This window comes from Ranitomeya imitator, chromosome 1 (genome assembly GCF_032444005.1).
Source record: "Ranitomeya imitator isolate aRanImi1 chromosome 1, aRanImi1.pri, whole genome shotgun sequence".
Classification (NCBI taxonomy): domain Eukaryota; kingdom Metazoa; phylum Chordata; class Amphibia; order Anura; family Dendrobatidae; genus Ranitomeya; species Ranitomeya imitator.
Genome location: NC_091282.1, coordinates 187,181,866 through 187,205,435, shown reverse-complemented (window position 1 = coordinate 187,205,435; position 23,570 = coordinate 187,181,866). Strand labels below are relative to the sequence as shown.

The 23,570-nt window shown below is 40.9% G+C and overlaps 1 protein-coding gene across 3 annotated transcripts in view; it reads left to right on the top strand.

Moving 5' to 3' along the window:
- The window catches only part of EPB41L4A (erythrocyte membrane protein band 4.1 like 4A), a 466,075-nt gene that overhangs the window by 252,180 nt on the left and 190,325 nt on the right, over positions 1-23,570 (top strand). For all 3 annotated transcript variants that reach the window (XM_069752770.1, XM_069752780.1, XM_069752789.1), the window contains 3 exons: positions 4,301-4,379; positions 7,662-7,759; positions 14,692-14,812. In XM_069752770.1, the coding sequence (XP_069608871.1) occupies positions 4,301-4,379; positions 7,662-7,759; positions 14,692-14,812 (298 nt within the window). The remainder of the gene's footprint in view (positions 1-4,300; positions 4,380-7,661; positions 7,760-14,691; positions 14,813-23,570) is intronic.

Here is a 23,570-nt window from a genome sequence, read left to right as displayed (position 1 = left end):
CCGCCGATACGCCTTTTAACGGCGGCCGCTAAGGGTACTTAAACCACAGCGCTGTTAATTAGCGGCGCTGTGGAAAAAGTAAATAGCGCCCCCCAGAGTCGGATTTTCTCCGGGGTCTCGGCTGCCGGGGGTAGCCGAGACCCCAGAGAACATGATTCGGGTTTTTTTTTACCCACCCCGCATTTGCGATCGCCGGTAATTAACCGTTTACCGGCGATCGCAAAAAAAACAAAAAAAACACGATCTCTTTTTAATTTCTCTGTCCTCCGATGTGATCGCACATCGGAGGACAGAGAAAAGGGGTCCCAGGTAGCCCCCCAATACTTACCTGTCTCTCCCGGTGCTCCTCGTGGCTCCCGGTGGGCGCCGCCATCTTCAAAATGGCGGACGCATGCGCAGTGCGCCCGCCGGCCGGCCCCGCGAGAGTCTTTGGGGTCTCGGCTGCCGGGGGTAGTCGAGACCCCAAAGAGCATGATCGGGGTCGGTTTTACCGACCCCTGTTTTGCGATCGCCGGTAATTAACTGTTTACCGGCGACCGCAAAAAAAAAAAGTAAAGTGTAATTCTCTGTCCTCTGATGTGATCGCACATCAGAGGACAGAGAAATAGGGCGATTCAGGGACCCTATCATACTCACCTGTGTCCCTGGATCCTCCTGCTGCTCCTCCTGGCCGCCGGCAAAAGAAAATGGCGGGCGCATGCGCAGTGCGCCCGCCATCTGTCTCCATCTGCTGGCCGGCAGGAGAACAGCAGTTGGGGCTAATATTAGGGTTAGGGTTAGGTCTAGGGTTAGGGCTAGGGTTAGGGTTAGGACTAGGGTTAGGGTTAGGGCTAAGGTTAGGGCTAGGGTTAGGGCTAGGGTTAGGGTTAGGGCTAGGGTTGGGGCTAAATTTAGGGTTAGGGTTGGGGCTAAATTTAGGGTTAGGCTTCTTTCACACTTACGTCGGTACGGGGCCGTCGAAATGCATCGGCCCGACATACCGACGCATATTGTGAAAATTGTGCACAACGTGGGCAGCGGCAGTAGTTATTCAATGCATCCGCTGCCCAATCTATGTCCTGGGGAGGAGGGGTCGGAGTTACGGCCACGCATGCGTGGTCAGAAATGGCGGATGCGACGTACAAAAAAACGTTTAATTGAACGTTTTTTTGTGCCGACTGTCCGCCAAAACACAACTGATCCAGTGCACGACGGACGCGACGTGTGGCCATCCGTCACGATCCGTCGGCAATACAAGTCTATGGGCAAAAAACGCATCCTGCGGGCACATTTGCAGGATCCGTTTCTTGTCCAAAGCGACGGATTGCGACGGAATGCCAAACGACGCAAGTGTGAAAGTAGCCTTAGGGTTAGGGTTGGGGCTAAAGTTAGGGTTAGAGTTGGGATTAGGGTTAGGGTTTGGATTAGGGTTGGTATTAGGGTTAGGGTTGGCATTAGGGTTACGCTTGGGATTAGGGTTAGGTTTGGGATTAGGGTTAAGGTTAGGGTTGTGATTAGGGGTGTATTGGGATTAGGGTTAGGTTTGAGGTTAGGGTTGAGATTAGGATTAGGGGTGTGTTGGATTTAGGGTTTTGATTAGGGTTATGGTTAGGGTTGACATTAGGGTTGTTTTGGGGTAAGGGTTGTGATTATGGTTAGGGTTAGTGATTAGGATTATGGATCAGGTTGGGATTAGGGTTAGGGGTGTGTTGGGGGTAGGGTTGGAGCTAGAATTGGGGGGTTTCCACTGTTTAGGTACATCAGGGGGTCTCCAAACACGACAGCCAATTTTGCGCTCAAAAAGTCAAATGGTGCTCCCTCCCTTCTGAGCTCTGCCGTGCGCCCAAACAGTGGGTTACCCCCACATATGGGGCATCAGCGTACTCGGGATAAATTGGACAACAACTTCTGGGGTCCAATTTCTCTTGTTACCCTTGTGAAAATAAAAACTTGGGGGCTACAAAATCTTTTTTGTGGAAAAATATATATATATTTTTTTTTATGACTCTGCATTATAAACTTCTGTGAAGCACTTGGGCATTCAAAGTTCTCACTTGTGGGGGGTTACTACAGTTTAGGTACATCAGGGGCTCTGCAATCGCAACATAATGCCCGCAGACCATTCTATCAAAGTCTACATTCCAAAACGGCGCTCCTTCCTTCCGAGCTCTGCCGTGCGCCCAAACAGTGGTTTACCCCCACATATGGAGTACCAGCCTACTCAGGACAAATTGGACAACAATATTTGGGGTCTAATTTCTCTTGTTACCCTTGTGAAAATAAAAACTTGGGGGCTAAAAAATCTTTTTTGTGGAAAAAAAAATATTTTTTATTTTCACGACTCTGCATTATAAACTTCTGTGAAGCATTTGGGCATTCAAAGTTCTCACCACACATCTAGATAAGTTCCTTGGGGGGTCTAGTTTCCAAAATGTGGTCACTTGTGGGGGGTTACTACTGTTTAGGTACATCAGGGGCTTTGCAATCTCAACATAACGCCCACAGACCATTCTATCAAAGTCTGCATTCCAAAACGGCGCTCCTTCCTTCCGAGCTCTGTCGTGCGCCCAAACAGTGGTTTACCCCCACATATGGGGTACCAGCCTACTCAGGACAAATTGGACAACAACATTTGGCGTCTAATTTCTCTTGTTACCCTTGTGAAAATAAAAACTTGGGGGCTAAAAAATCTTTTTTGTGGAAAAAAAAATATTTTTTATTTTCACGACTCTGCATTATAAACTTCTGTGAAGCATTTGGGCATTCAAAGTTCTCACCATACATCTAGATAAGTTCCATGGGGGGTCTAGTTTCCAAAATGGGGTCACTTGTGGGGGATTTCTACTGTTTAGGCACATCAGGGGCTCTCCAAACGCGACATGGCGTCCGATCTCAATTCCAGCCAATTCTACATTGAAAAAGTAAAACTGCACTCTTTCTCTTCCAAGCTCTGCGGTGCGCCCAAACAGTAGTTTACCCCCACATATTGGGTATCGACGTACTCAGGAGAAATTGCACAACAACTTTAGTGGTCTAATTTCTCCTGTTACCCTTGTGAAAATAAAAATTTGTGGGCAAAAAGATAATTTTTGTAGAAAAAATGTGATTTTTTTATTTTCACGGCTCTACGTTATAAACTTCTGTGAAGCACTTGGGGGTTCAAAGTGCTCACCACACATCTAGATAAGTTCCTTAAGGGGTCTAGTTTCCAAAATGGTGTCACTTGTGGGGAGTTTCCACTGTTTAGGCACATCAGGGGCTCTCTAAACGTGACATGGCGTCCGATCTCAATTCCAGCCAATTCTGCATTGAAAAAGTCAAACGGCGCTCCTTCACTTCTAAGTTCTGCGGTGCGCCCAAAAAGTGGTTTACCCCCACATCTGGGGTATTGGTGTATTCAGGAGAAATTGCATAACAAAATTTATGGTTACATTTCTGTTTTTACACTTGTGAAAATAAAAAAAATGGTTCTGAATTAAGATGTTTGCAATAAAAAGTTAAATGTTCATTTTTTCCTTCCACATTGTTTCAGTTCCTGTGAAGCACGTAAAGGGTTAATAAACTTCTTGAATGTGGTTTTGAGAACCTTGAGGGGTGTAGTTTTTAGAATGGTGTCACACTTGGGTATTTTCTATCATATAGACCCCTCAAAATGACTTCAAATGTGATGTGGTCCCTAAAAAAAAAATGGTGTTGTAAAAATGTGAAATTGCTGGTCAACTTTTAACCCTTATAACTCCCTAACATAAAAAAATTTTGTTTCCAAAATTGTGCTGATGTAAAGTAGACATGTGGGAAATGTTATTTATTAACTATTTTTCGTGACATATCTCTCTGATTTAAGGGCATAAAAATACAAAGTTTGAAAATTGCAAAATTTTAAAAATTTTCGCCATATTTCCGTTTTTTTCATAAATAATCGCAAGTAATATCGAAGAAATGTTACCACTAACATGAAGTACAATATGTCACGAAAAAAACATTCTCAGAATCAGCGGGATCCGTTGAAGCGTTCCAGAGTTATAACCTCATAAAGTGACAGTGGTCAGAATTGCAAAAATTGGCCTGGTCATTAAGTACCAAATTGGCTCTGTCACTAAGGCGTTAATCTTCCTCAATTGTAGACATATTTTCTAATAAATATGAAGGTTGGCCCACGACTTTGTCCAAGCTTTTAATTTTGGACTTCTGTGTATTTGAGGTTTTACATCGATGAATTTTAACAGCTGTTTTATAGTTGCTGATGTGAAGATAAATCATTTCATTATCTTACACATATGATACATGTATACAATTCCTTCTGCTCTTTTCTGTTTTCTAGCCGGCCCTCCCTACACTCTATATTTCGGGGTTAAATTCTATGCGGAAGATCCATGTAAACTGAAGGAAGAGATAACCAGGTATAGTATACTGCATATCTGCATGGCTGTGTGACGGCATTCAGCAATGAGGCCATATCTTTACTGGTCCCATATATACATACAGCAATTAGAGTATAAACTAGGGATTGTTGCCATCATTTAGTATTAAAGGGAATCTGTCAATAGGATCAACCCTCCTAAACCGTCTGTATGGGCATGCAGGTCATGGAAAGTGAACCAAAATTATATTAAGATATCTGCGATCCGATGTCTTATTCCAGAGAAATCCTCGTTTTTCTTAATATGTAAATGAGCTGTTAAGATCTACGGACCGGACATAGATTTCCCCTAGAATCTGCCTCCAGAACTCTTGAAGATCAGAAATGCAGACTGTCAGTCATTATTTGTCTCACACTAGTAACATAGCTTGGGAGATAGATTCTCAGGGAGATCTATGTCCGGCCCATAGCATGGAACAGCTCAGTTAAATATTAAGAAAAACATAGATTTCTCTGGAATAAGACATCAGATCGCAGATATCAAGGTGTCATTTTTTTTCACCTTTCCATGATCTGCATTTCCATGTACAGTCATGGCCAAAAGTATTGACACCCCTGCAATTCTGTCAGACAATACTCAGTTTCTTCCTGAAAATGATTGCAATCACAAATTCTTTGGTATTATCTTCATTTAATTTGTCTTAAATGAAAAAACACAAAAGAGAATGAAGCAAAAAGCAACTCATTGATCATTTCACACAAAACTCCAAAAATGGGCCAGACAAAAGTATTGGCACCCTCAGCCTAATACTTGGTTGCACCACCTTTAGCCAAAATAACTGCGTCCAACCGCTTCCGGTAGCCATCAATGAGTTTCTTACAATGCTCTGCTGGAGTTTTAGACCATTCTTCTTTGGCAAATTGCTCCAGGTCCCTGATATTTGAAGGGTGCCTTCTCCAAACTGACATTTTTAGATCTCTTCACAGGTGTTCTATGGGATTCAGGTCTGGACTCATTGCTGGCCACCTTAGAAGTCTCCAGTGCTTTCTCTCAAACCATTTTCTAGTGCTTTTTGAAGTGTGTTTTGGGTCATTGTCCTGCTGGAAGACCCAAGACCTCTGAGGGAGACCCAGCTTTTTCACACTGGGCCTACATTATGCTGCAAAATTTGTTGGTAGTCTTCAGACTTCATGATGCCATGCACACGGTCAAGCAGTCCAGTGCCAGAGGCAGCAAAGCAACCCCAAAACATCAGGGAACCTCCGCCATGTTTAACTGTAGGGACCGTGTTCTTTTCTTTGAATGCCTCTTTTTTTCTCTTGTAAACTCTATGTTGATGCCTTTGCCCAAAAAGCTCTACTTTTGTCTCATCTGACCAAAGAAAATTCTTCCAAAACGTTTTAGGCTTTTTCAGGTAAGTTTTGGCAAACTCCAGCCTGGCTTTTTTATGTCTCCGGGTCTTCCTGGGTCTCCTACCATACAGTCCCTTTTCATTCAGACGCCGACGGATAGTACGGGTTGACACTGTTGTACCCTCGGACTGCAGGGCAGCTTGAACTTGTTTGGATGTTAGTCGAGGTTCTTTATCCAACATCCGCACAATCTTGCGTTGAAATCTCTTGTCAATTTTTCTTTTCTGTCCACATCTAGGGAGGTTAGCCACAGTGCCACGGGCTTTAAACTTCTTGATGACACTGCGCACGGTAGACACAGGAACATTCAGGTCTTTGGAGATGGACTTGTAGCCTTGAGATTGCTCATGCTTCCTCACAATTTGGTTTCTCAAGTCCTCAGACAGTTCTTTGGTCTTCTTTCTTTTCTCCATGCTCAATGTGGTACACACAAGGACACAGGACAGAGGTTGAGTCAACTTTAATCCATGCCAACTGGCTGCAAGTGTGATTTAGTTATTGCCAACACCTGTTAGGTGCCACAGGTAAGTTGCAGGTGCTGATAATTACACAAATTAGAGAAGCATCACATGATTTTTCGAACAGTGCCAATACTTTTGTCCACCCCCTTTTTTATGTTTGGTGTGGAATTATATCCAATTTGGCTTTAGGACAATTCTTTTTTTGTTTTTTTCATTTAAGACAAATTAAATGAAGAAAATAATAACAAAGAATTTGTGTTTGCAATCATTTTCAGGAAGAAACTGAGTATTATCTGACAGAATTTCAGGGGTGTCAATACTTTTGGCCATGACTGTAGATTGCATTATCCTGAAGTTATATATTCTATGGCTACTTATTCCTTAACCCAATATATGTTGATTTATAAAGGACATGTCACTGAAAACCGCAAGAATACTTTAAAGGGAATCTGACCATACATTTTTGCTAAGTAACCTGTGGGAAGCATAAGGTAAGGGATGAGACACTAATTTCAGGAATGTGTCACATATTCGGCTGTGTGCTGTTGTTTCAATGCAATGAGTGTTTTATCAGCAGGAGATTAAACTTCAGACCTATATCTCCTGTGCATTCTGGCACAACTCTGCCCCCAGCACTGATTAGCAACTTACTGTCACTATACATTGTACATACAGAGCCTGGTTTGGGCAGAGTTGGCTTTCTCAGCTCTGCTACATCTAAAAACTCCGATTACTGGGTGCAGGAGTTCTGACCGAATCAGTGATACATCGCTGAAATCAGGGTCTCTTTTCCTACATTATACTGCTCTCAGATGAGGTAGCAAAAATCTGGTGACAGATTCCCCCTCATACCAGGTGTTTCAATTATCATGGTATAATTTATATTTCCGAACATATTGCTAGATTGCTCTTTATAAAGCACCTTGCAGAAAGCCTTCACCTTTACCTCTATCCCATGTTCTCCTTCCTTTTAATGGTGTATGGTCCGTCAATTTAATGTTTGACACATCTTTGAAACTATTGCTTAGTGACGGCTATCAAATTACGTGGCTGGCAGACTAATTTGTATGACCATTATATAATTGTTTATGTTTTTGTTTCATTCTTGTGTTTATTTCTGACACTAATATTTACAGTGTAACCGTCATTTTAATTTTTATTTCATGAATCAATAGCACCCATGAAAATAAGCAACTTTGTAATATATCTTATCAGAAATCTGCTTCTTTCTCTGCCAGAATTGATCAGTCATTATCAAAATTCTCAATTCCAAGGTAAAATCTGTATCTGAGAAAGAAGCAGATTTCTCTGATAAAGATATATTGCAAAGTTACTTATTTTCATGTTAATTTTTATTTCAGAAATCAATAGTTGAAACGAAAGTTACTCTTTAAGACCATAAATATGGATGCTGATCTGTTATACATTTGTATTTTTTGTTGCTTTAGGTATCAGTTCTTTTTGCAAGTGAAGCAGGATGTTTTGCAAGGTCGATTGCCTTGTCCTTTTAACATTGCTGCTCAGCTTGGGGCCTATGCTATACAATGTAAGTATGAAAATGAAATTGGTTGCTGGGTACATGTAACACTTGACTGCTTTGTAGAGGACCTTTACCCAGTTTGATCATAATAAACTGTCCACAGCGTAGAATAGCTGCTGAAGGGCTGAATAAAATGTCTTTTTCATGTTATTTTTTAATTGATTTTGATGGATTAAAGTCTTTTTCAATCTATGCAACGATCTGTTTTGCAGAGACATTCACTTGTAAAGTTTAAATTGTAATTTTCAATAAGACAAAGTATACGTTAACAGAGATTCTTGTCTGGAACATTTACATTTTCCCCTGCATGACGTTGGCCAATCATAAGCAGAAGGATTTGGCTGGGGAAAGAAAGAAGACTCCTCCAAAGAAAGTCAGAACAGCTTTCTGTGTGCGATATGTAATGACACACAGCTCTGCTCTCCTCACTGATCTCACTGCTGGCATATACTGTGATTACAAGCTGGGGAAGGGAGCAGAGCTGTGTGTCACTACAAACACTTCTTACCGCTCTCCTCGCATAGCACTGTCAGCACTACTCTACTCAGTTCCCCCCATACTGACTGCCATGGGAAGGGAGCTACAAGAAGTGTAACCAACTGCTTATCTGTAATGCAGGTAAAAAGTTTCATACGTTTTTAAGTCCATCAAGTTTAACCTTTAGGGTAACATGTTGATCCCCAGGAAGGCAAAATTCCCTTGAGGTAGTTGCTGATTGACCCATATTAGGGGTAAAGTCCTGATTTTACATATATCTATTAGAGTAGCTTCCATCACGCAATTTAGTACCTATAGTTCTGGCAGAGAGTTCCATAATGTCACTGCTCTTACAGCAAAGAATCTACGTCTGTGATTATGATGATGATTATTTAAACAGTCTTTTCTTTAGGCTGGATTCACACGTCCTGATATTTCCGGTATCGGGAGAAAACGGTAGCGGCGATGATTGTGTCCGTGTGTGTAATACTTGTGGCACACGTGAGGCTACCGTGTGCTACCTGTGTGCCACACCAGTACCACATAGACAGGCGCCAGGGAAAAAGCTCTACAGTAAGCGCTGTTCCCCGGCGCTGGGTGCTGAAGACTGCTCTCATCATTCACTATTACTCCCATTAGCCTACACCTGCTGCAGCTAATAAAAGTGACAGCAGGTGTAGGCTGATGGGAGTAATAGTCCCATCAGTCGCTGCCTGCTGTCATTGTTATAACTTGAACACAACGATCGCTGGCAGAGCAGGGCTGAATGATGAGAGCCGTCTCCAGCACTCGGTGCAGAGGAACAGCACTTGCTGTACTGCTTCTTTCCTGGCGCCGGTGCGTGTCACATAGATGACATGCCAGTGTGTCATGTGAGTCATGTGAGTGCACGTGGGCTGGATGGTTTGTGACCCATGGTGACAGTAAAAATACGGACATGTCAGCTTTGCCCACGGACACACGGTCCGGTGACACCCACTGACATGTGTACAGACCCATTCACTTGAATGTGTCTATGTGTGTCAGTGTCTCTGGTACATGTCAAAACTGTCACCACACGTACCGGAGACACGGACGTGTGAAAGAGGCCTTAGACATAGCGGATGCCTGTATTTTACTATTTATTGCAGTATTGTACATTTTACTTAATTGACCAAAGTGCATGACCTTATATTTGCCTACTTTAAAAACGTTGATTGCCTTTTCCTTACCCAAGCTTAAAGCTTACATAAATCATTCTCCTATGTTAAACTATATTCCTCTTTGTTGATTACCTTGCAGAGTTTAGTATGTGAAAATATTTAATTTTTAACATTGTATGTCCTCTACAAAGGTAGTTAATAATAAATTAAAAAGATGAGTGCCAAATACTGACCCCAGGAAATTAGTGTAGTGTCCCAATATCTGCTTTCCTAAACAGCTCATTAAAGAATAAGTGAAAATATATTATTTTGTGATCAATATTACCAAAGTGACTTCCCTGTTCAAGCAGCGTGAATCTGATGACAGGTTGTCTTTAAATAAATGTCATCTCCTTGGTTGCTAATGTATTCTCTTTTTTTCCTTTTAAATACATTTATAAAATATAGAATATTAATTACAAAAAATAAGATATTGCTTATGATTTTACTTTGTGAAAAAATGTATTCAAGAATGTATATGTATATTTAGGCACAAAATACTTCCAGCTACATCTTCACATGTATACATGGGCACCAAAGGTAAAACGCCTGTGCAGTATATCAATGTGACAGCAGCTGCCGTTCTAGAAAAAAATGTGTCTTTGTGACAATTGTTTACGTTTCTCTTTATTTTGAAAAAGCATAGGCACCTGCCAAGATAGGTGGAGGCATTCTCATAATTGTCCTGTCACCTGATGTATTATGCATGTATATAGAACCTTCCTGCAACATACACACATGTAATTATGGGGAAAAAAACTATTAAAATTAAATTCTGTGAGAGTAGATCATTTATTTGGTACCCCAACAAGTCAGATTTCCTGGTAAGATTATCCTGTTACTGCTGAGAGAACTATTTAAAACTTGTGAATACCCCTTTGCAGAATAATTCAATCTCCAAGATCACATACCAATATGTAGTAGGTGTAATAATAATAATAATAGTATTCGAAAATACCTTCAATTAGCAATGTTGTTTAGTTCTTCAGATCGCTGTGTTGCTTTTCTCTTGTACAGGCATTGCAGTAGCTGAGGTATCCATGGTTACGACCACTAAGAACTAACTTACTATATCAGTGGTCATAACCATGGATACCTAAGCTAGTGCAAATGACGAAAGTGACATAGAGAATCAGAAGAACTATACTACATTTCTAATTGGAGTTATTTGCTAATATTATTGTTATTACACCTACTACATATTGGGGATAGGATCTTGGAGATGGGGATGCCCCTTTAACCACCTACCAAAGATTCAAAGGACGCCTCACAAATGTCCATATGCATGATATTGGGTTTAGTCCTTCCCTGTGATACTGTGTGGACAACAACATATCCTTTGTGACATAAGAGGGCGTTCTGTACTTTCCATTGATTCATTGCTAGGGAGAAGTAGTTTGGGAGAAGTAGGTACTTCCTTTCAGAATTTTTTTAAATATTGCTTCGTTATTTATTAGTGATGAGCGTATATAATCTTTACTCGACATTTCCCGAGCACGCTCGGGTGTCCTCCGAGTATTTGTAAGTGCTTGGAGATTTAGTTTTCATCGCCGCAGCTGAATTATTTACAGCTACTAGACAGCATAAGTACATGTGGGGGTTGCCTGGTTGCCAGGGAATCCCCACATGTAATCAAGCTGGCTAAGAGATGTAAATCATTCAGCTGCTGCAAGGAAAACTAAATCTCCGAGCACTTACAAATACTCGGAGGACACCCGAGCGTGCTCGGGAAATCTCGAGTAACGAGTATATTCGCTCATCGCTATTTATACAAAATGTCAAATTTGGAATGCTATACGAGTACATATATCATGCAGTTTCTCAATTATTACTACTTATAGGCATACCGCCATACTTTTAAAGTCCGGAAAGAGGGACTCATAATGCGACCCACATAGTGCTTTAGTGCACTAGGGTTTACTGCCACACAGTATGATGATGCCCACCGGGGTTCCACACAGTATGATGCCCACCGAGGTTCCACACAGTATGATGCCCACCGAGGTTCCACACAGTATGATGCCCACAGAGGTCCCACGCAGTATGATGCCAACAGAGGTCCCACGCAGTATGATGCCCACAGAGGTCCCACGCAGTATGATGCCCACAGAGGTCCCACGCAGTATGATGCCCACAGAGGTCTTACGCAGTATGATGCCCACAGAGGTCCCACACAGTATGATGCCCACAGAGGTCCCACACAGTATGATGCCCACAGAGGTCCCACACAGTATGATGTCCCCCCCAGTACATTTCGTCCCAAACAGTATGATGCCGAACAAGACATAGTATGATGTGTCTAAAAACCTCCACACATAGTATGAGGCCCCCCCATGTTAAACCGCACACAGTATGACGCCCCTTTGCTCCCTTTCAGTGTGATGACTATATTGTGTCTGGAACACTGTACTATGCCCTCTGCCCTCACACAGTGTGGTGATCTTACATCTTCCACACACAGTATAATGTTGCCACAGTACATCCTCTCACACACAATATGCTACCCCCGAAGTACATAACGCCCCATGCAGTATGATGCCCCCAACATACAGTATCATGTGTCCACAGTCCCCCACACATAATATGAGGCCCACGACTCACCCGCAGATGTCCTACAACCTCCCCACATTATGAATCCTGCATAGTGCTCTCTACACAGTATAATGCAGGCTGAGATTCATAACCTGGGAAGCTCCATGGGTATTAACCCCTTCCTAGGTTATAAACATTGGCCCCCAACCCCTGGTTTTCCCTCTCTGGCGCAGAAAATTGCGCGGTAGCCCACGCCATTTTTTTTCAATTTTTTTTTAAATTAAACAAATATTGCATTTAAGGCCGGGGTCACACTTGTGAGGAACTCGCACGAGTCTCTCACCTCAATACCTGACACTGATGCCGGCACTCGGGACCGGAGTGTGCAGCTGCATGTATGCTGAACACTCTGGTCCCAAGTGTCGGCGGCAGTGCTTGGTATTGAGGTGTGAGACTCGTGAGAGTTTTTCGCAAGTGTGACCCCGGCCTAACGCAGATTTTGTGTGTGAGTGTGTGTCTTTATTTAACTCTTTATGTACGGTACCATTTTATTATGTTTATTACTAAACATCGGGCTTGGTTTTATATATCTAGCTATCTATAGATATATCTAACTATCTATCTATAAATATATCTATCTATATTTCTATCTATAGATCTATCTATCGATAGATCTATCTATCTATATTTCTATTTATCTATCGATAGATATATCGATAGATACAGTTAAGTCCATATATATTTGGACAGAGACAACATTTTTCTAATTTTGGTTATAGACATTACCACAATGAATTTTAAGCAAAACAATTTAGATGCAGTTGAAGTTCAGACTTTCAGCTTTCATTTGAGGGTATCCACATTAAAATTGGATGATGGGTTTAGGAGTTTCAGCTCCTTAACATGTGCCACCCTGTTTTTAAAGGGACTAATTAAGTTAATTGCAATCTTGCTCATTTTCCTGCTGTCTATCTAAATACCGATTTCATAACATGAGACTAAACCTTTAAACATTTCTTGTTGTAGCCACTAGTGCCACCTCTGTCTTCTAGCCCTTTTTGTTTATAGTCCTGCAGCAATGATGTCCCGACAAACACGTGACCACTGCAGCCAATTATAAGCTACAGTGGTCTTGTCATCTCCTCCCGCATAACTGCTGGGGCTAGTAAGTGACTATAGTGGGTCTTGTGTGGTAGACATGAAGTCAGTGTTGAAGCCTTGTAAGGGGTAAATCTGCACTGGGGTGCCTAGGGCTTCAGTAGACGAATAATACTTATTTTGTTGATTGCTTGGCTCCCAATTTTTACTCTGAATACACAACTTTTTAACGGTTATTTTACATTTTCATATATATTTTTTATTGCTAAATGGAAAACCGTTCTACATTCCACTTGGTTCTTCCCAACTGTTATTGCTGATGGGGCCTTTTTAGTACCACTTTTTTGGTTTCTATTAAATTTATAATACCCGGTCTAATCCATTCTTACACCATAATAGTGCTGCCGGATGGATGAAGGGAACTGAATGTGAGGAATGTCAATGGGGTTAGCACAGTCCTGCATCAGATAGCAAATAATGACAGCTTTCTATAGGCTGAAGGAGATGAAAACACAGTTGGGTTGAAAGAGCCTGGATCCTAGAAGTGGCGACTTATGAAGCCCGGCTCATACACAAATAGCCAGCTTTTTTTGAGTAGAGAAGGATTAAATGCTTTTCTTGTTTATCATTATTTTTGTATCCTTTCCTCCGAAAAGCTCATTTGGCTTTCTGTCGAGAAGGCCTCTTCAGGAGAAGCTTCAGTGTGACGGAAAGTTTCTCTTTCTTTCCAACGCCGTGAAGGCTTCAATATAATAATGTTTCTCCGTTAACTCCATTGAATTGAAAAAGCTTTTCTTCCAATAAATAGAACTTTGAAGTTGAGTTTTTATCGCTCACAAACAACCTTCAAGGCCCGTCCCGCCAAACATATGCTAAAATGTCAATCCTCAAGATAGAGCAAATCTAGCCCGAGATAGAAAAATACACACAGCTCCTTCTGCTAATATATATATTTTTTTATTAATGTCCCTCCAGAAAGTCATGATAAGCTTCGCTATTGTACGTTCTAGCAAGCTAACATTTACAAATGCATTAAAAATGCTTAGCTCTATCTTTTTCTTCAAATAGGTTTTAGGGCTGATTTCCCAGATGAAAATCTTGTGTTGGCTGGAGTCTTCTTTACGTGTCCTATTTGTAGCCTACAGGAGTGTTCTACCAAACCATAATGCATAGGCGACTGTGCCATGTCTGTAGTTTAACATTATTAATACCAATATTCCCTACACAAAATATATCAAATATAATGTCTGTAGCAAATATTACTTGTAAGTCAATGGAAATGTCTGAATTTCCACCACTAACACATAGCTTGTGTACACGGCCTAAGTTTTACAGATCCTACCAATGGTACAAGCATCTGTCTTCAGAGCGGGGTCTTGTTGCATTCCACTGTGCGACCGCCTCTTCACTGACAGCGACGCATGAAGGGGTCTCGTTCTTCTAATAGATGCTGTTGTGGGACAGGCCTCTATCGATATAACCCGTTTTTACAGATAGAATGTATTGTGTCCTGCATAACACTCACAGGGATCTTTCTGCTCCTTTTTCATAAGTGAGCCTTTTTCAAACCTTGAATTCCACCTGGGTTCCAAAATTGAGATAACATTGTGAGATGGTATAATCATTAACAGCGATGTTTCTCTTTTGCAGCGGAACTTGGGGACTATGATCCATATAAGAACCTCGCTGGTTACGTTTCTGAATATCGTTTTGTGCCTGACCAGAAGGAAGAGCTGGAGGAAGCCGTTGAACGTATCCATAAAACACTAATGTAAGTATTTCAATTGTGTATGATTTCATTACTAACGCCAATGAAAGAGGTTTTTTGAGTTTCAGAAAACTCGTCCCCCTAGACCGGGTTTGTTAAAAACAAAACAAAACAAAATCCCGTGCTTTACTCAGCACTCCCCCGTGGGTCCAGCGATGAATTCTCCGCTGCGGCTCCTGGTGCCTGTTATTGTCCGTAGCGCTGATGTCACATCAATAGCACACAATCACTGAGCTCAATATACAAACAAAAGAAAACAGCATACTATAAGCGCTAAGATGTATGGAAACATTGAATATATGAAATTTGAACTGCATTACTGCTATATAAAATACATTTATAAAAATGAAGAGACTTGGCTCATAAATTGGCCAATTCATGAGATCCCATCAGCCATCACAAGTTTACCTATCTTTGATAGGATCCTAAATCTAATAGTTATCAAACATGCCTCTCCCTGGCTAAAATACCACTAATTTAGAGGGAATGTGGGATACAGCATTAATTGAAAACAGCCATAAGCTGATGGGAGGAGTGCTCAATCAGAAAATGAGGCAGTCAAAACCTCTAATAGTGTGCTACAAAAAGCAAAATGTGTATAAAAATGAAGGTACTGACCTATGCACTCCTACCATAAGAATAAGGTTGTTTTTAATTAATGTTTTATCCTACCTGCCCTATAAATTTGTAGGCTTTTAGCCCAGGAGAGACAAGTTTGATAAATATTAGGTTTGGGGTCCCTCAAAGAAGGGTCGCCTTGTTGTGGCTGATGGGTAGGGATGAGTGGACCGGTAGAAGTTTGGGTTCTAGTACCTGACCCTCTCTCTCTCCATCTCCCACTCTTCCTCCATCTCCCTCTCTTCTCTCTCACGGACTTCAGTAGAAAGTCCGTGTTTAGTGTTCAGGCCCGATCAGTTACTGTCCGGTATGAAAACCGAACATTTCTGTTTGGGTTTTCCCATCTCTACTGATGGGTCTCATGAATTCACCAGTTTATTCTCTAAGTGCCTTCATTTTTATAACTATGTTCTATATAACGGTAATGCAGTTCAATTTCATATATTCAATGTTTGCTTATTTCTTGCTTCTTAGAGTATTGTTTTGTTTGTATATTATGCATTAAATATATTGTGTATTATTATCAATGAGCTCAGTGTCTTTCAGTGGCTTGTTCCATCTACTGTCATGACTTCAGCAGTGGCGACAATAATTGACACCGAGAATGGTGGTGGAGACTCAGTACTGGACCTGATGAGAGTGAGTGAAGTAAAATTTGCATCTTGTGGACAGAGATTTTATGAAACTGGAAAATCCTTTTTAAGAGTATACTGTTCTTCCAGGGGTTCTTCTTTGTTGACAAGTGATGACATCTGTGTAACCCTGGCACCCTGACCTGAATGTAGCCTATATAACAGCTCTCACAAGTTGACTTTTTAGATTTATTGGCCTCTGACAAGAATGTGTATAAAGCGTGTTAATATGTTGACACATTTTTATGAGAAACAAAGGTTATTGCCCCTAAACTTACTAGTTGTAATGGCTGAACATTTGCTTTGGGTTGGAATTTAGTACAATTTTATGTCACTTGTCACACCCAGAGCTTACAACAATTCACACTTGTGGTCAATAGAAATAATGGGGGCATTTATGGAAGCTATGCATACCAGAGGAAACCAATTTTGCCAAATCATTTTGTTTGCATTATTGTATATCTTTTTGTAAAATTCTTGTATATTTTGAGGTCAGAACTCAATATTTAATTTTGAGTCAGTTCATATTTAACAAATACATCCATTGTTATTACTGGCTGCAGCTTCCCGTAAAACTTTGAAAAGGGATGGCGGGAGATGCAACTTTTTCTCCGGTTTAGTATGATGAAGCATCATTATCAAATTAGAAATGTAACTTTCTGCAGAAACTATTGTTTGCATTTGTTTTTTTTTTATGGAGGATTTTTCTTTAAGAAACTATTCTAGAAAAGTTTTAAGGACAAATCTGTAAAACTATATACATGGCTGAAAGTGTTGTCACCCTTGAAATTGTTCCAGAAAATGAAGTATTTATCCCAGAAAATTATTGCAGTTACACATGTTTTGTCATACACATGTTTATTTCCTTTTGTGTGTACTGGACCAACAGTAAAAAAAAAATGAGAAAGAAAGGCAAATTGAACATAGTTTCACACAAAACCCCCGCAAATGGTCTGGACAAAATTGGTGGGCCTTTTCCAAATTGTGGATAAACCACTTTGTTTCAAACATGTGATGCTCGTTCAAACTTAGGTGTGGTAAGTAACCTTTGTGGCAATATAAAAATCACACTTGTAACTGGATAAAAATTGGAGAAATTGACCCAATCTTTGCATTGCGTGTCTGTGTGTGTGTGTGTGTGCCACACAAAGTATGGAAAATAGTGATGAGCGAGTATACTCGTTGCTTGGGTTTTACCTAGCACACTCTGGTGGTCTCCGAGTATTTGTTAGTGCTCGGAGATTCAGTTTTTGTTCACGAAGCTGCATGACTTACGGCTGCTAGACAGGCTGAATACGTGTGAGGATTCCCTAGCAACCCCCACATGTATTCACGCTGTTCAGCAGCCGTAAATCATGCAGCTGAGGCGACGAAAACTAAATCTCCGAGCACTAACAAATACTCGGAGATAACCCGAGCAACGAGTATACTTGCTGATCGCTAATGGAGAACAGAAAGAGGAGAACTGTCTGAGTACTTGAGAACCAAAATTGTTGAACAATATAAACAATCTAAAGGTTACAAGTCCATCTCCAAAGATCTTGATGTTCTTTTGTCCATGGTGCCCAACATAATCAAAAAGTTTACAACCCAGGGCACTGTAGCTAATCTCCTTGGACATGGACAGCAGTGAAAAACTGATGAAAAGTTGCAACACAGGATAGTCCGGATGGTGGATTAGCAGTCCCAATCAAGTTACAAAGACATTCAAGCTGTCCTGCAGGTTCAGGGTGCATCAGCGTCAGCACAAGCTATCCGTCAACATTTGAAATGAAACGCTATGGCAGCAGACCCAGGAGAGGACCCCACTGCTGACATAGGGGCATAAAAATCTAGACTGTAGTTTGCCAAAATGTACTTGAGTAATTCAAAATCATTCTGAGAAAGTGTCTTGTGGACAGAAGAGAGCAAGATAGAGCTTTTTGTTAAAGCACATCATTCTACTGTTTACTGAAAATGGAATGAGGCTTACAAAGAAAAGAACAAAATACCTACAGTCAAATATGGTGGAGGTTCAAACCTGTTTTGGGGTTGTTTTGTTGACTCTCATACTCTGTGCCTTTGCGGAAAAGGATTACCAAAGGATTTTGGGTCGCAATGTGGTGCCCAGTGTCAAAAATCTCTGTTTGCGTCCTAGGTCATGGGTCTTCTAACAGGACAATGATAACAAATGTACTTCAAGAAAAACCCAAAAATGGATGAAAGCAAAGTGCTGGAGAGTTCTGAAGTGGTTAGCAATGAGTCCGGATGTAAATCTCATTGAACACTTCTGGAGAGATCTTAAAATTGCTGTTAGGAGAAAGCGCTCTTCAAATATGAGAGACCTGGAGCAGTTTGCAAAAGAGTGATCCAAAATTCCATTTAAGAGGTGTAAGACGGTTGTTGGTGGTTATAGGAAGTGTTTTATTGCAGTTATTTATTCCAAAGGGTGTGTTGAACTATGTCAAATTTGCCTTTTTTTCCTCTGTTTTTTTTTGAGTGTGTTGTACCAATACACACAAAGGAAAGAAACCTGTATAACAAAGCATGTGTAATTGCAATAATTGCCTGAGAAAAATGCTTAATTTTCTGGAACAATTTCAAGGCTATGTACACACGTGGTCAAAATTGTTGGTACCCTCGTTTAATGACAGAAATAACTTGAATCTGACAAAAGTAATAATAAATAAAATATCTATGAAAATGAACAAATGAAAGTCAGACATTGCTTTTCAACCATGCTTCCACAGAATTAAAAAAATAAATAAAACTCATGAAATAGGCCTGGACAGAAATTATGGTACCCCTGAAAATAATGTGACAAAAGGGACATTTTGAATCACGGTGTGTCCACTAAATAGCATCACAGGTGTCTACAATCTTGGAATCAGTGAGTGGGCCTGTATATAGGGCTACAGATACTCACTGTGCTGTTTCGTGTCCTGGTGTGTATCACACTCAACATGGAACAGAGGAAGCGAAAGAAAGAGTTGTCTCAGGAGATTAGAAAGAAAATTATAGACAAACATGTTAAAAGTAAAAGTTATAAGACCATCTCCAAGCAGCTTGATGTTCCTGTGACTACAGTTGCACATATTATTCAGAAATTTAAGATCCATGGGCCTGTAGCCAACCTCCCTGGACGTGGCCGCAGGAGGAAAATTGATAACAAATCAATGAAACGAATAATACGAATGGCAACAAAAGAGCCCGGAAAAACTTCTAAACAGATTGAAGGTGAACTTCAAGCTCAAGGAACATCAGTTTCACATCTTCCATTGTTGTATGAGCCAAAGTGGACTTCATGGGAGACAACCAAGGAGGACACCATTGTTGAAAAAAAAAATCATAAAAAAAAGACAGACTGTAATTTGCCAAACTACATGTTGACAAGCCACAAAGCTTTTGGGAGAAGTCCTATGGACAGATGAGACAAAAATTGAACTTTTTGTCAACGCACATCTGCTCTATGTTCACAGACTGAAAAATGAAGCATATGAAGAAAATAACACTGTCTCTACTGTGAAACATGGAGGAGGCTCTGTTATGTTCTGGGGCTGCTTTGCTGCATCTGGCACAGGGTGTCTAGAATGTGTGCAGGGTTCAATGAAATCTCAAGATTATCAAGGGATTAAGGGATTATAGATAGAAATGTTCTGCTCAGTGTCAGAAAGCTTGGTCTCAGTCGCAGGTCATGAGTCTTGCAACAGGATAATGACCCAAAACACACAGCTAAAAACACCCAAGAATGGCTAAGAGGAAAACAATGGACTACACTGCGTGCAGAATTATTAGGCAAGTTGTTTTTTGGATCACATGATACTTTTTATACATGTCCTACTCCAAGCTGTTCAGGCTTGAGAGCCAACTACCAATTAAGTAAATCAGGTGATGTGCATCTCTGTAATGAGGAGGGGTGTTGTCTAATGACATCAAAACCCTATATAAGGTGTGCTTAATTATTAGGCAACTTTCTTTCCTTTGGCAAAATGGGTCAGAAGAGAGATTTGACGGGCTCTGAAAAGTCCAAAATTGTGAGATGTCTTGCAGAGGGATGCAGCAGTGTTGAAATTGCCAAACTTTTGAAGCGATTCATGGCAAATAGCCAACAGAGTCGCAAGAAGTGTGTTGGGAAAAAAAAGACGCGAAATAAATGCCCATGAATTGAGGAAAATCAAGCGTGAAGCTGCCAAGATGCCATTTGCCACCAGTTTTGCCATATTTCAGAGCTGCAACGTTACTCGAGTATCAAAAAGCGCAAGGTGTGCGATACTCAGGGACATGGCCAAGGTAAGGAAAGCTGAAAAACGACCACCTTTGAATAAGGGAACATAAGATAAAACGTCTAGACTGGGCCAAGAAATATCTTAAGACTGACTTTTCAGAGGTTTTATGGACTGATGAAATGAGAGTGACACTTGATGGGCCAGAGGCTGGATCAGTAAAGGGCAGAGAGCTCCACTCCGATCAGACGCCAGCAAGGTGGAGGTGGGGTACTGGTATGGGCTGGTATCATCAAAGATGAACTTGTAGGACCTTTTCGGATTTAGGATGGAGTGAAGCTCAACTCCCAGACCTACTGCCAGTTTCTGGAAGACAACTTCTTCAAGCAGTGGTACAGGAAGAAGTCTGTATCATTCAAGAAAAACATGATTTTCATGCAGGACAATGCTCCATCACATGCCTCCAACTACTCCACAGCGTGGCTGGCCAGTAAAGGTATCAAAAAAGAAAAAATGGCCCCCTTGTTCACCTGATCTGAACCCCATAGAGAACCTGTGGTCCCTCATAAAATGTGAGATCTACAGGGAGGGAAAACAGTCCACCTCTTGGAACAATGTCTGGGAGGCTGTGGTGGCTGCTGCATGCAATGTTGATCCTAAACAGATCAAGCAACTGACAGAATCTATGGATGGAAGGATGTTGAGTGTCATCATAAAGAAAGGTGGCTATATTGGTCACTAATTTTTTTTGGTTTTGTTTTTGCATGTCAGAAATGTTTATTTCTAATTTTTGTGCAGTTATAGTGGTTTACCTGGTGAAAATAAACAAGTGAGATGGGATTATATTTGGTTTTTATTAAGTTGCCTAATAATTCTGCACAGTAATAGTTACCTTCACTAACAGATATCCTCCTAAGATAGCCAAATAATAAAAAAAAACCACCCCAACTTCCAAAAATATTAAGCTTTGATATTTGAGTCTTTTGGGTTGATTGAGAACATAGTTGTTGATCAATAATAAAAATAATCCTCTTAAATAAAACTTGCCTAATAATTCTGGACGCAGTGTATTCTGAAGTGGCCTTCTATGAGCCCTGACCTAAATCCTATCGAGCATCTTTGGAAAGAGCTGAAACATGACATCTGGAAAAAGCAACCTTCAAACACAAGACAACTGGAGCAGTTTGCTCTTGAGGAGTGGGCCAAAATACCTGTGGAGAGGTGCAGTAGTCTCATTGACGGTTACAGGAATCGTTTGATAGCAGTGATTTCCTCAAAAGGTTGCACAACAAAATATTAAGTTAAGGGTCCCATCATTTCTGTCCAGGCCTATTTCATGAGATTTTTTTTTTTTTTTTAAATCTGTGGAAGCATGGTTGAAAAGCAATGTCTGACTTTCATTTGTTCATTTTCATAGATTTTTTATTTATTATTACTTTTGTCAGATTCAAGTTATTTCTGTGACAATTGTGGGTTTTTCTGTCATTAAACAAGGGGTACCAACAATTTTGACCACGTGTGTACATGCTGTATATAATATAATCAGGGTGGACATACCACTGGTGCAGAGAGAGACCCAAGTCCTGGATTTCCAACTCTACTAGTAATTTATGTACACAGCTAATTTTGACTTGCTGTCTGTTATATTGGCCGTTCGTTCTTTGCTGTACGCTGCGGACTAATCACCGCCATTGTTAGAAGTCTGAACAGGGAAAGTTGGAAAACTGACACAACATCCATTACTGCCTGTAGCTATGTGCTCACCTCTGCTTCACCTCTTTCTTTAATGTGTATTCACCTTGGAATACAGCAAATCACTGCTGTGAGCATGTGACATTACGTTCTTTTTCAGTACTTTTTTGCGTGTTTTTTAATTTTTTTGAAGCTTGTTACCATTCTTTGTTCTTGCACTATTAAAACATCTAGAGTTATTGCATGTGCCTGAGGGGTTTGATATAAATTTCTTTCTTGATTGTCACAACCTGGCACATGACTTTTTTTTGGCGCCTTAATATAACTTGTACAACCATACACTTGGGAATAAATGCCCAACAAATAGCAATTCCCATGTTTGCCTGGCACAGAATATAGTAGCTTCTTAAAGAGGACCTTTCACCAAATTTTTCATGTTGAACTGCACACATAGTGAAATAGCAGCTGCGGAATAATTTATATATTCTTTCTAATTTTGGCTTTCCATTGCAGAGTTATTAGCAAGCGAAGTATTTTGTAGTGAGTTAACTTTCAAGTCCAAGTGGGTGTTATCAGAAAGTTTTCACTGGGGGGCATGTACTTCTTCTCCTTGTATGATGCTGACCAATCATAAGCAGTCAGAAACACAGAAGGAAATGAACACTCCCCTCTCCATAAAGTACTGCAGGTTTCTCAGTGTGTGAGTTGTATGGCAGACGGTCATGATCTCTTGGTCTAACCTCATGCACAATTAGAAAGCACCGATAACTAACACTTTTAAGAAAATGTCCATGTGGGGGGAGCTTATGTAAACTTATCTGAGTTTAGCTGTATCACTTTGAAAACTCTATCAGCTCTATTCCTCTTCTCATAGGACTGTCACCTCTGCTATATTGCCCCTCTCGTCACACTGTAGGTCCAGAAATATGTCAGTAATCACACTTTTGTCTGTTGTGCTCAGTTTTTGATGACTGAACATAGCAAATATACGTGTGATTACATCTTACACTCTGAGAAACCTGCTGTCAGCTACTGTGGGGGCGTGTTCTTCTTCTGCTGCTTGTCCTTTCCTGCATGTGATTGTTTAGCATCATACAGGGAGAAGTACACTCCCCTAGTGAAAACTATCTGATAACACCCACTTAGACTTTACCAAGTTAAATCTTTAGATGCCAAAAGCTTTCATTTCTAATATTTCTGCAACAGAGTTAACATTTCACAAAGTTTTTTATTGCGCTCTGTTGCCACTATTAACCCCTTAGCGACCGCCGATACGCCTTTTAACGGCGGCCGCTAAGGGTACTTAAACCACAGCGCCGTTAATTAACGGCGCTGTGGAAAAAGTAAATAGCGCCCCCCAGAGTCGGATTTTCTCCGGGGTCTCGGCTGCCGGGGGTAGCCGAGACCCCAGAGAACATGATTCGGGTTTTTTTTAACCCACCCCGCATTTGCGATCGCCGGTAATTAACCGTTTACCGGCGATCGCAAAAAAAAAAAGCGATCTCTTTTTAATTTCTCTGTCCTCCGATGTGATCGCACATCGGAGGACAGAGAAAAGGGGTCCCAGGTGGCCCCCCCAATACTCACCTAGCTCCCCCGGTGCTCCTCGTGTCTCCC